At 43.9% G+C, this 12,060-nt stretch overlaps 1 protein-coding gene across 4 annotated transcripts in view; it reads right to left on the bottom strand.

Annotated features, from left to right (window-relative positions):
- drc3 (dynein regulatory complex subunit 3) overlaps positions 1-12,060 on the bottom strand; it is a 34,243-nt gene that overhangs the window by 10,041 nt on the left and 12,142 nt on the right. For 3 of the 4 annotated variants that reach the window (XM_068002966.1, XM_068002965.1, XM_068002968.1), the window contains 4 exons: positions 11,289-11,401; positions 7,712-7,886; positions 996-1,127; positions 347-417 (listed from right to left, as the gene is read on the bottom strand). In XM_068002966.1, the coding sequence (XP_067859067.1) occupies positions 347-417; positions 996-1,127; positions 7,712-7,886; positions 11,289-11,401 (491 nt within the window). The remainder of the gene's footprint in view (positions 1-346; positions 418-995; positions 1,128-7,711; positions 7,887-11,288; positions 11,402-12,060) is intronic. The other variant, XM_068002967.1, reaches the window with a different exon arrangement.

The following is a 12,060-nucleotide window of genomic DNA, read 5'->3' as shown; positions in this document are numbered from 1 at the left end:
GATACTATGTCAATTAAATTCAAAAAAGATAAATATCTGATTAGGATCAGGATTAAAGGTTATAAGGATGTGCTGAGATTATCAAACACCCTATGGAATGGAATGGTTCCTCTGATGAGATGTGGCATTGGATGAATATTCCACAATTTTGTTGGAATATCTTTTGAGGATCAAGGAGCATTTATGCAGAACATTCCCTCAGGTGTCTAAATAGAATAGGTAGAGTCCACAACAGGTCTGTGAAAGGACCTGGCTTAATGGGATCAATGACCTTTTCTCATTCCATGCTTTCTTATGTACTTAAGTTAACTTTTGCTGACAATGAAGTGTTTACGTCAAAGGATATAGGGCTTGTACATTTTCAACGTAAGTTGAAACCATTTCTGAAATATTTCGTTCAAAATCCCTAGTTGTTTCCTGCAAAACCAACCAAAAAAAAAGCATTAAAATTAGCAGCTGAAACACATACTGCAAACTAACCAGTGTTTTGCTCCCTTCTCAAGAATCTCCCTAATATATTGACCAAAATGCATCCTCACAGTATTGAAATCAAGATTCAATCTCCTACTCTATCTCATTCTGTCCCAGAGCCTCAGAACTGTGGAACTCCTTCAGCCCATTGCCTCTTCCCCCTACAATCTCCAAGCTTTAAAATCCAAGGTTGGTGTCACCCAATCACTACCTTCTGATTAGCAGGTCTTCTTTCTTACTCTTCAATCTTGATTTAGTCCTACACTGGGCAGGATCAGATTTGGCTGTGACCTCCTGATGGTTGAACAGTTTGTCAATACTCAAGGTGTCTAAGTTCATACATGAAGAAAGTTCTTACAAATGAGATAGTAGAGGCCTGCTAGCACTTGCAGAGCTATGGAACAGTTTCTCAGCACGCAATCATCACTTGCAGGGGAGGTTTAAACTCCTCCATTGACCATAATGGATATTTAAAATCACATCAGGAAATAGTTCGCTACAATGAGAAATCTGTCGTGTCTTACCTCCAGCTGGTCAACCAGCTGCATCTCCAGGTTCATCAGTCTGCTCCACAGCTGATTGAGCGCTGCCCTGAGCTGCAGAATCACACTCTCTAGACGTAGGGAGTCAGTGATGTGCTGTATTTGATTAAAATGCTGCACAAAGAAACTAGTAGTCAGCAGTTACCTTTGGATCCAAATATACTGGCTACTCTTTTACCTAAGAGTAAGTTTGATAAATCAAATCTCCAACCTGTAAACTAAATTGGATTTGATCGCAGATACAGGAAAGAAGGGCATATATATTTTTTAAAAATACAAAATGCTCATTGTCACTAATTCCAACCACTATTGAGGTAGCAGTGCTTTGAAAAGGAAAATAAGTGACCAGAAACAATGAAAAATTGGAAAAGATGAAGAGCGAGAGAAAGAAAAAGCAAGCAGGAGAAAAAAAAAATAGCAATGGGAGAGTGAGAAAGCAAAAGGAAAGAGAAAGGAAAAGATAAAGGGAGAGAGAGAAAAAAAACTACAAAAAGAAAATAAAGAAAAACAAGAAAAATATTAAAGCATAGTCTTTGAATAAAGGAGGAGTCTCACCATTAAGACCCCGGTCATCCTGGGATGAGAGGGTTGTCCAATGAGGAAAGATTGAATAGAATGGGCCTATACTCTCTGGAGTTTAAAAGGGTGAGAGGTGATCTCATTGAAACATATAAGATTCTAAGAGGGCTTGACAGTGTAGATGCTGAAAGGATGTCTCCCCTGGCTGGAGAGTCTAGAACTAGGGGAGATGGACTCAGGATAAGGGGTTGGACATTTTTGACTGAGATGAGGAGGAATGAGGGCCATGAATACTTGGAATTCTCTACCCCAGAGGGCTGTGGATGCTCAGTTGTTGAGCATATTCAAGACTGAGGATCGTTAGATTTTGAACACTAAGGGAATCAAGGGATATGGGGATAGGGTGGAAAAGTGGAGTTGAAATCAAAGATCAGCCATGACCTTAATGAATGGCGGAGCAGGCTCAAGGGGCCGTATGGGCTACTCCTGCTCCTATTTCTTATCCAGCAGCAAAGAATTATGAACATCTTTCTGCTTTGCTACATCTAGTTCTGTATTTTCACAGGAATATTTATTAACTTTAAGAAATGGACTGTGAGAGGCAGTAATAGCCTATGCATATTTTAAGAGATTAAATTGCTACTTGATGTACAAGGTGCTAAATACAGAATTTATCCCATACATTTGGACATTAGAAAAGTTGATACAAAAAAAAATAAAAAATCATTCCCTTGAGCACCAATGGGCCTGTACAAAAGCAGGACACTCATCTACTGATGTAATACAATATTCATGGAAGTCAGAGAGCTAATTGTGCATTAAACACATGGCTATTACTTGTCTTACAGAATCAGTTCCACTTATAAATATTATATTGCATTGGCAGCAATACAGCAATCGTATATTTATACCACAGAAGGAGTCTCACAAGGTATGGTATATTATTAAAGGATAGGGTTTGAATTTATATAGCGCCTTTCATGGCCTCAGGACATCCCAAAGTGCTTTACAGCCAATTAAGTACTTTTTGAAGTGTAGTCACTGTTGTAATGTAGGAAAATATTATTGAGGTTTCTGGTTTTAGGTTTAAACTGGTAACACCTCTTCTAACCCTCCAACCATGGAAAACTTTGAAGTTGGTGTTTGCTCTTTGACCAAGCTTTTGGTCACCTGTCCTAGTATCTCTTTACAGGGCTCGGTGTCAAATTTTATCTGATTATGCGCCTGTGAAGCTCCTTGCGACGTTTTACTACGTTAAAGGCGCTATATAAATGCAAGTTGTTGTTTCAATAACAGACAAAACACCAAAAGTCAGAACATAAAGTCCAAATTGAGAAAAAGCCATTCGGCCCATCATTCTACTCCATCCAGACCCATGTATGATTACTGCAGACTGGACTTCCTACCCACACTATCTGTGGACCTCCTTAATTTAAGGATAATAAGTTCCTTCCTCTACAGCCCTGGATAAAGATCAAGCAGGGCTGTTCATATCTCTAACTTTCAGACCTCTAACAACAGATATTGATGCAGCTTCTTTGTAAAGGTGTCATCTGACCGTTGTCTGAGAGTCTATACTGCATGCTGTGGGAGAAAGTTTTTTTTTTTAAAACCTTGCTCAGAACTTGTTAATTTTGTACTTGTGTTCTCTAATCCTGTGTTCATCATCCAAATTAAAATGCTTGTTTACTTCAACTTATCGATGCCTTTAAATATTTTAAAGCCCTGTATCAGGGCTCCCCTCCATCTTCTTCAGCAAAATTAGGATCAGCAGACAGCCATTTCAGCATATCGTCCCCTGTGGCTTATTGGGTTAAAAACAGACAGCAAGCAGGAAGTTTCCAGGTTCGATTTCTGGTCTGTATTGAGTTAATTGACCTCAGCTAAGGCAGCAGTGTGGTTGCTACAACCGGCCTCAGTAGAGGGGGGAAAAAGAAAATCAGGCAGGGTTCTCAATCTTGATTGCTATCCAGTGATCCCCGCTGGTAAAGGGACGGAGGCCAATTTAGTGTCCCAACTGCTGCCTTGATTGAGATCTGCAAACTCAGCATAGGCTGAGGGTTTGTATGGTTCAGTATCACGCCACCTGGTGCCCTAACCCCATCACAGGGTACGGTAGCATAGTGGTTGTGTTACTGGACTAGTAATCCAGAGGCCTGGACTAAAAATCCAGAGTCATAAATTCAAATCCCGCCACGGCAGCTGGCGAATTTAAATTCAATTAATTAAAAATCTGGAATTAAAATACTACTATCAGTAATGTTGGCCATGAAACTACCGGATTGTTGTAAAAACCCATCTGGTTCACTAATGTCCTTTAGGGAAGGAAACCTGCCGTCCTTACCCGGTCTGGCCTATATGTGACTCCAGACCCACAGCAATGTGGTTGATTCTGAAATGGCCGAGCAAGCCACTCAGTTGTAAAATCTCACTACAAAAAGTCATAAAAAGAATAAAACCGGACGGACCACTGGGCACTGGACACGACAACGGCAAACCAAGCCCAGTCGACCCTGCAAAGTCCTCCTCACTAACATCTGGGGACTTGTGCTGAAATTGGGAGAGCTGTCCCACAGACTAGTCAAGCAACAGCCTGACATAGCCATACTCACAGAATCATACCTTTCAGCCAACGTCCCAGACTCTTCCATCACTGTCCCACCGGCAGGACAGACCGACCAGAGGTGGCAGTACAGTGATATACAGTCAGGAGGGAGTAGTCCTGGGAGTCCTCAACATTGATTCTGGACCCCATGAAATCTCATGGGCAAGGAAACCGCCTGCTGATTACCACCTACCGTCCTCCCTCAGCTGATGAATCAGTCCTCCTCCATGTTGAGCACCACTTGGAGGAAGCACTGAGCGTAGCGAGGGCACAAAATGTACTCTGGGTGGGGGACTTCAATGTCCGTCACCAAGAGTGGCTCGGTAGCACCACCACTGGCCGAGTCTTGAAGGACATAGCTGCCAGATTGGGCCTGTGGCAGGTGGTGAGCGAACCAACACGAGGGAAAAACTTACTTGACCTTGTCCTCACCAGTCTACCTGTCACAATTGCATCTGTCCATGACAGTATTGGTAGGAGTGACCACCGCACAGTCCCTGTGGAAAGGAAGTCCCGTCTTCACACTGAGGACACCATCCAACGTGTTGTGTGGCACAACCACCGTGCTAAATGGGATAGATTCAGAACAGATCTAGCAGCTCAAAACTGGGCATCCATGAGGCAATGTGGGCCATCAGCAGCAGAATTGTATTCCAGCACAATCTGTAACCTCATGTCCCGGCATATTCCTCACTCTACCATTACCAACAAGCCAGGGGATCAACCCTGGTTCAATGAGGAGTGTAGAAGAGCATGCCAGGAGCAGCACCAGGCGTACCTAAAAATGAGGTGCCAACCTGGTGAAGCTACAACTCAGGACTACATGCATGCTAAACAGCGGAAGCAACATGCAATGGACAGAGCTAAGCGATTCCACAACCAACGGATCAGATCAAAGCTCTGCAGTCCTGCCACATCCAGTCGTGAATGGTGGTGGACAATTAAGCAACTTTTTTTTAAAATTCGTTCACGGGATGTGGGCGTCGCTGGCGAGGCCAGCATTTATTGCCCATCCCTAATTGCCCTCGAGAAGGTGGTGGTGAGCCGCTTTCTTGAACCGCTGCAGTCCATATGGTGACGGTTCTCCCACAGTGCTGTTAGGAAGGGAGTTCCAGGATTTTGACCCAGCGACAATGAAGGAACGGCGATATATTTCCAAGTCGGGATGGTGTGTGACTTGGAGGGGAATGTGCAGGTGGTGTTGTTCCCATGTGCCTGCTGCTCTTGTCCTTCTAGGTGGTAGAGGTCGCGGGTTTGGGAGGTGCTGTCGAAGAAGCCTTGGCGAGTTGCTGCAGTGCATCCTGTGGATGGTACACACTGCAGCCACAGTGCGCCGGTGGTGAAGGGAGTGAATGTTTAGGGTGGTGGATGGGGTGCCAATCAAGCGGGCTGCTTTATCTTGGATGGTGTCGAGCTTCTTGAGTGTTGTTGGAGATGCACTCATCCTAACGGGAGGAGGAGGCTCTGCAAACATCCCCATCCTCAATGATGGCGGAGTCCAGCATGTGAGTGCAAAAGACATGGCTGAAGCGTTTGCAACCATCTTCAGCCAGAAGTGCCGAGTGGATGATCCATCTCGGCCTCCTCCCGATATCCCCACCATCACAGAAGCCAGTCTTCAGCCAATTCGATTCACTCCACTTGATATCAAGAAACGGCTGAGTGCACTGGATACAGCAAAGGCTACGGGCCCCGACAACATCCCAGCTGTAGTGCTGAAGACATGTGCTGCAGAACTAGCTGCACCTCTAGCCAAGCTGTTCCAGTACAGCTACAACACTGGCATCTACCCGACAATGTGGAAAATTGCCCAGGTATATCCTGTCCACAAAAAGGACAAATCCAATCCGGCCAATTACCGCCCTATCAGTCTACTCTCAATCATTAGCAAAGTGATGGAAGGTGTCGTCGACAGTGCTATCAAGCGGCACTTACTCACCAATAACCTGCTCACCGATGCTCAGTTTGGGTTCCACCAGGACCACTTGGCTCCAGACCTCATTACAGCCTTGGTCCAAACATGGACAAAAAGAGCTGAATTCCAGAGGTGAGGTGAGAGTGACTGTCCTTGACATCAAGGCAGCATTTGACAGAGTGTGGCACCAAGGAGCCCTAGTAAAATTGAAGTCAATGGGAATCAGGGGGAAAACTCTCCAGTGGCTAGAGTCATACCTAGCACAAAGGAAGATGGTAGTGGTTGTTGGAGGCCAATCATCTCAGCCTCAGGACATTGCTGCAGGAGTTCCTCAGGGCAGTGTCCTAGGCCCAACCATCTTCAGCTGCTTCATCAATGACCTTCCCTCCATCATAAGGTCAGAAATGGGGATGTTCGCTGATGATTGCACAATGTTCAGTTCCATTCACAACCCCTCAAATAATGAAGCAGTCCGAGCCCGCATGCAGCAAGACCTGGACAACATCCAGGCTTGGGCTCATAAGTGGCAAGTAACATTCGTACCAGATAAGTGCCAGGCAATGACCATCTCCAACAAGAGAGTCTAACCACCTCCCCTTGACATTCAACAGCATTACCATCGCCAAATCCCCCACCATCAACATCCTGGGGGTCACCATTGACCAGAAACTTAACTGGACCAGCCACATAAATACTGTGGCTACGAGAGCAGGTCAGAGGCTGGGTATTCTGCGGCGAGTGACTCACCTCCTGACTCCCCAAAGCCTTTCCACCATCTACAAGGCACAAGTCAGGAGTGTGATGGAATACTCTCCACTTGCTTGGATGAGTGCAGCTGCAACAACACTCAAGAAGCTCGACACCATCCAAGATAAAGCAGCCCGCTTGATTGGCACCCCATCCACCACCCAAAACATTCACTCCCTTCACCACCGGCGCACCGTGGCTGTAGTGTGTACCTTCCACAGGATGCACTGCAGCAACTCGCCAAGGCTTCTTTGACAGCACCTCCCAAACCCGCAACCTCTACCACCTAGAAGGACAAGAGCAGCAGGCACATGGGAACAACACCATCTGCACGTTCCCCTCCAAGTCACACACCATCCCGACTTGGAAATATATCGCCGTTCCTTCATCGTCGTTGGGTCAAAATCCTGGAACTCCCTTCCTAACAGCACTGTGGGAGAACCGTCACCACACGGACTGCAGCGGTTCAAGGCGGCGGCTCACCACCACCTTCTCGAGGGCAATTAGGGATGGGCAATAAATGCCGGCCTCGCCAGCGACGCCCACATCCCATGAACGAATAAAAAAAGTCTACAATGTTTAAGAAAAACAATTGTTTAAATGAAATGCTTGATGATAGCTGGTTGAAAGTGTATTTGTGAAAGCTTATGAGGTGGACCTACATAAATGATAAAGGACAACACCGGTCTCACTTAACTGATAGACATGGTATCACACCTCTCCTTGGCATGCATTTTCTAGGTCCCTCTGTTCCCTGGCCATATCCTTCATTTAAAGTACACTTCAACACATCAGTACTTGCTTCAGTTGCATACCCAAAACACCAATAACCTCTCTCTTCTCCTTACAGATGCTGACTGACCTGTGTATTTCCAGCATTTTCTGTTTTTACTTCATGATTTGCCTCCTTACCTCTTTGTTCTTGTCCTCAAATGCCTTGATGATGTTTACTCCCTTTTGCTGGTTTTCTTCATTTGCTTCTCGCAAGCATTCCAAAAAATGTTCCATTTCCTTCTCACGTGCATGAAATCCTTTGAGTCCGTAATCAAAGATCACCTGGCAAATCTTGACGAACTCAACCTTGTATGTGGTAAATAGTCAAGGACGCTCTCATGTGTGGATTATAAAGGATGTCATATCCCAGGTTGCATTTGATTTTCTGAAATCTGACTTTCACTAATAACTAAATTCATTGCGTTTCATTTTTTTTTGCCACTGCTACATTTCACTGCAATCATGCTGCACATCTGTGAGTTTCTGCAGAGTGGTTTCTGAGCCTCAACAACAAACGATGAGCAGTATAACTGCAACTAGGAACATAGGAACAGGAGTAGGCCATTCAGCCCCTTGTGCCTGCTCTGCGATCTGTGAGCTAACTCCATATACCTGCCTTTGGCCCATATCCCTTAATACCTTTGGTTGCCAAAAAGCTATCTATCTCAGATTTAAATTTAGCAATTGAGCTAGTATCAATTGCCATTTGCGGAAGAGAGTTCCAAACTTCTACAACCCTTTGTGTGTAGAAATGTTTTCTAATCTCGCTCCTGAAAGGTCTGGCTCTAATTTTTTAGACTGTGCCCCCTACTCCTAAAATCCCCAACCAGCGAAAATAGGGTGGATAGAGAGAAACTATCTGTTCCCCTTTATATCTTATAAACTTCGATCAGATCACCCCTTAAGCTTTGAAACGCGAGAGAATACAACCCCAATTTGTGTAATCTCTCCTCGTAACTTAACCCTTGAAGTCCGGGTATCATTCTAGTAAACCTACGCTGCACTCCCACCAAGGCCAATATGTCCTTCCGAAGGTGCGGTGCCCAGAACTGCTCACAATACTCCAGGTGCGGTCTAACCAGGGTTTTGTATAGCTGCAGCATAACTTCTGCCCCCTTGTACTCTAGTCCTCGAGATATAAAGGCCAGCATTCCATTAGCCTTCTTGATTATTTTCTGCAACTGTTCATGACACTTCAATGATCTTTGTACCTGAACCCCTCAGTCCCTTTGGACATCCACTGTTTTTAACTTTTTACCATTTAGAAAGTACCCTGTTCTATCCTTTTTTGATCCAAAGTGGATGACCTCACATTTGTCTACATTGAATTCCATTTGCCACAGTTTTGCCCATTCACCTAATCTATCAATATCGCTTTGTAATTTTATGTTTTCATCTACACTGCTTACAATGCCACCAATCTTTGTGTCATCGGCAAACTTAGATATGAGACTTTTTATGCCTTCACCTAAGTCGTTAATAAATATTGTGAATAATTGAGGCCCCAAGACAGATCCCTGCGGGACTCCATTAGTCACATCCTGCCAATGTGAGTACCTACCCATTATCCCTACTCTCTGTCGCCTTTCGCTCAGCCAACTTCCTAACCTAGTCCATACTTTTCCCTCGATTCCATGGGCTTCTATCTTAGCTAACAGTCTCTTATGTGGGACCTTATCAAATGCCTTCTGGAAGTCCATATAAATAACATCCATTGACATTCCCCTGTCCACTACTTTAGTCACCTCTTCAAAAAATTCAATCAGGTTTGTCAGGCACGACCTACCTTTCACAAATCCCTGCTGGCTGTCTCTGATTAACTGAAAATTCTAGAGGTGTTCAGTCACCCTATCCTTAATTATAGACTCCAGCATTTTCCCCACAACAGATGTTAGGCTAACTGGTCTATAATTCCCCGGTTTCCCTCTCTCTCCTTTCTTAAAAAGCGGAGTGACGTGCAGTTTTCCAATCTAGAGGGACAGTTCCTGAATCTAGAGAACTTTGAAAGATTATAGTTAGGGCATCTGCAATGTGCTCACCTACTTCCTTTAAAACCCTGGGATGGAAACCATCTGGTCCTGGGGATTTGTCACTCTTTAGTGCTATTATTTTCTTCATTACTGTTGCTTTATGTTAATTTTATCGAGTCCTTGTCCCCGATTCAATATGAGTTTTCTTGGGATTTCCGGCATGCTATCCTCTTTTTCTACTGTAAATACTGACGCAAAGTAATTGTTCAACATGTCTGCCATTTCCCCATTGTCAATGACAATATCCCCACTTTCAGTTTTTAAGGGGCCAACACTGCTCCTGGCCACCCTCTTTTTCCTAATATAACTATAAAAGTTCTTCGTATTGGTTTTGATATCCCTTGCGAGTTTCTTTTTATACTCTCTTTGTAGCTCTTACTATCTGTTTTGTGACCCTTTGTATCTTTCCCATTCGCCAGGATCTGTGCCATTTTTTGCCTTTTTGTATGCCCTTTCCTTATGTCTTATACTGTCCCTTACCTCTTTAGTTGTCCATGGCTGTTTTTTTTGGCAAGTAGAGTCTTGCCCCTCAGGGGTATAAACTGATTCTGTATCACGTTAAATGTTTCTTTAAACATTTCCCACTGATCATCAGTCGTTTTACCCATTAACAGATTTGCCCAGTTTACTGTGGACAGTCTCTGTCTCATCCCATTGAAGTCGGCCTTGCCCAAGTCTAGAATCTTAGCAGCTGATTCACTTTTTTCCCTTTCAAACACTACATTGAACTGGATCATGTTATGATCACTATTGGATAGATGTTCTGAATCTTTTTGGCATTGCATCAGGTGCAATACCAACTATTAAAAAAAAAATTAAACTCTTCTTCCCTCTCTGGGGCACGTTTGCCAGTCACCTTCCAATACCTCAACCAAGTGGTCACACTTTGTGTGTGAGTCTAGACAGTGAATGTTTGCAGCTTATTCTATCACAAGGAGCATCACAGCTGAACTAGATCTCATCCCCATCTGGCATCTACACTTCTAACGGGGATCTCTGGGTAATGATCAGGAGTAGGAACCCTGGATGATTCTCTCCTCCCTAACCCAGGGTGCTAAGGTAAATTGTGCTGCTGCCCCAGCTGAGATTGGCTAACTCAGCACAAAGTGATTATCGCATGTGGGATCTTCCTGTTCTATAAGGCTTGGCTACTCCCTGCCTTAACCTGCTAACAGGCTCTAAAGTTTAAAGAGCGGCTGAACTGTTTTCAAGTTTCTAATGTTAAAAAAGACGAAGTGGCTCAGTTAATTCCTTTCAGAAAGTTCACCAGTGGAGACTCCCCCAATGGCTCAGCAAGTTAATCCAAACAGCAGCTGAGCCATACAGATCAGGAAAGTTTGAACGCAGATCTGTGCTGGCCCAGACCAACAGTAAAGACATTACGAATGCTCTCAGCACTCCTGATTAGGGAAGGGGAAATCATCCAATGAGCCCTGCTGGAAGTGGATGTTAGATGAGAACAGGATTGAGTTCAAGGGGAGTGCTTGGAATTGTTTTGGTGGCATTGGGCTTTACTAACCACCTGCACAAAATCGTTCTTGTGTGTGACTTTGTAAACCCCAGTATGTTACCCATGGGTGTAAATATTAAATGAACATGGAGCAAACATATTAAGATTAAGTTGGATGCAACAACAGTGCCCCTTTAACGTGCTCAATACATACATCACACTTGTAAAGGGATATATTTCCACGAATTCTGACACTCCAGGTAGCAGTAAAAGCTTTGGTGCTTCAGGATCTTCTGTAAACATAGAGTTAAACAGACCGGGTCCATTCAGATATTCTACGTAGGCAGCCTTAAGCAAAGAAAGGAGTTATTAAACCAAGAAACATTCACCCCACCGCAGGAGGAGCTACAGACCAATTTTGAGCACAGCTTCAACTTCCAGTGGAGTGATTAAAGAATCGCAGTGCAGTGCGAGTGTTTGTATTCACAATCTGAGTGTTCCTCACTTGTAGAACAATTCTACTATAGTGGAAAGTGCTTACCCCAACTGAACGGTTAGCAAAACCACTGGTCCTCTCAGCATACCCTGTGTGCATAATTACGTCACCATATTGTATGTTTTGTGCAGAATTAATACCGTATAATGCAGTATTCCATTGCAATTAACGAGTTATCAAAATTATTTGTTTATCCAAATTGGGAGGTTTCTCAAACTGTTTGGATAATTGGATCCCTTTATGTAACAATTCCATTTTCTGCACTTTTTTTTACTCAATTCTTTTTCTGATTTTCTTCCCTTAGCTCTTAACAATATAGGAAAGCTACAAAAGGGAAGATTAGAAAGGTTAAAGAGGCAGTATGAAGTACTTCACCTCAGTTTTCACAGATAAGGTGGATATTGAAACTGTGGAACAAGAGGTGGATGTGGAACAATTAGTGGAGGTTATTATTCAAGGAGCGATGGTACTAAAGAAGTTACTTCGACTTAAGGGACCTGACTTGGGATCA

The sequence above is a fragment of the Heptranchias perlo genome, chromosome 22 (assembly GCF_035084215.1).
Source record: "Heptranchias perlo isolate sHepPer1 chromosome 22, sHepPer1.hap1, whole genome shotgun sequence".
Lineage (NCBI taxonomy): Eukaryota > Metazoa > Chordata > Chondrichthyes > Hexanchiformes > Hexanchidae > Heptranchias > Heptranchias perlo.
The sequence above is the reverse complement of the archived record's forward strand: the minus strand, read 5'-3'. Positions and strand labels throughout refer to the sequence as shown.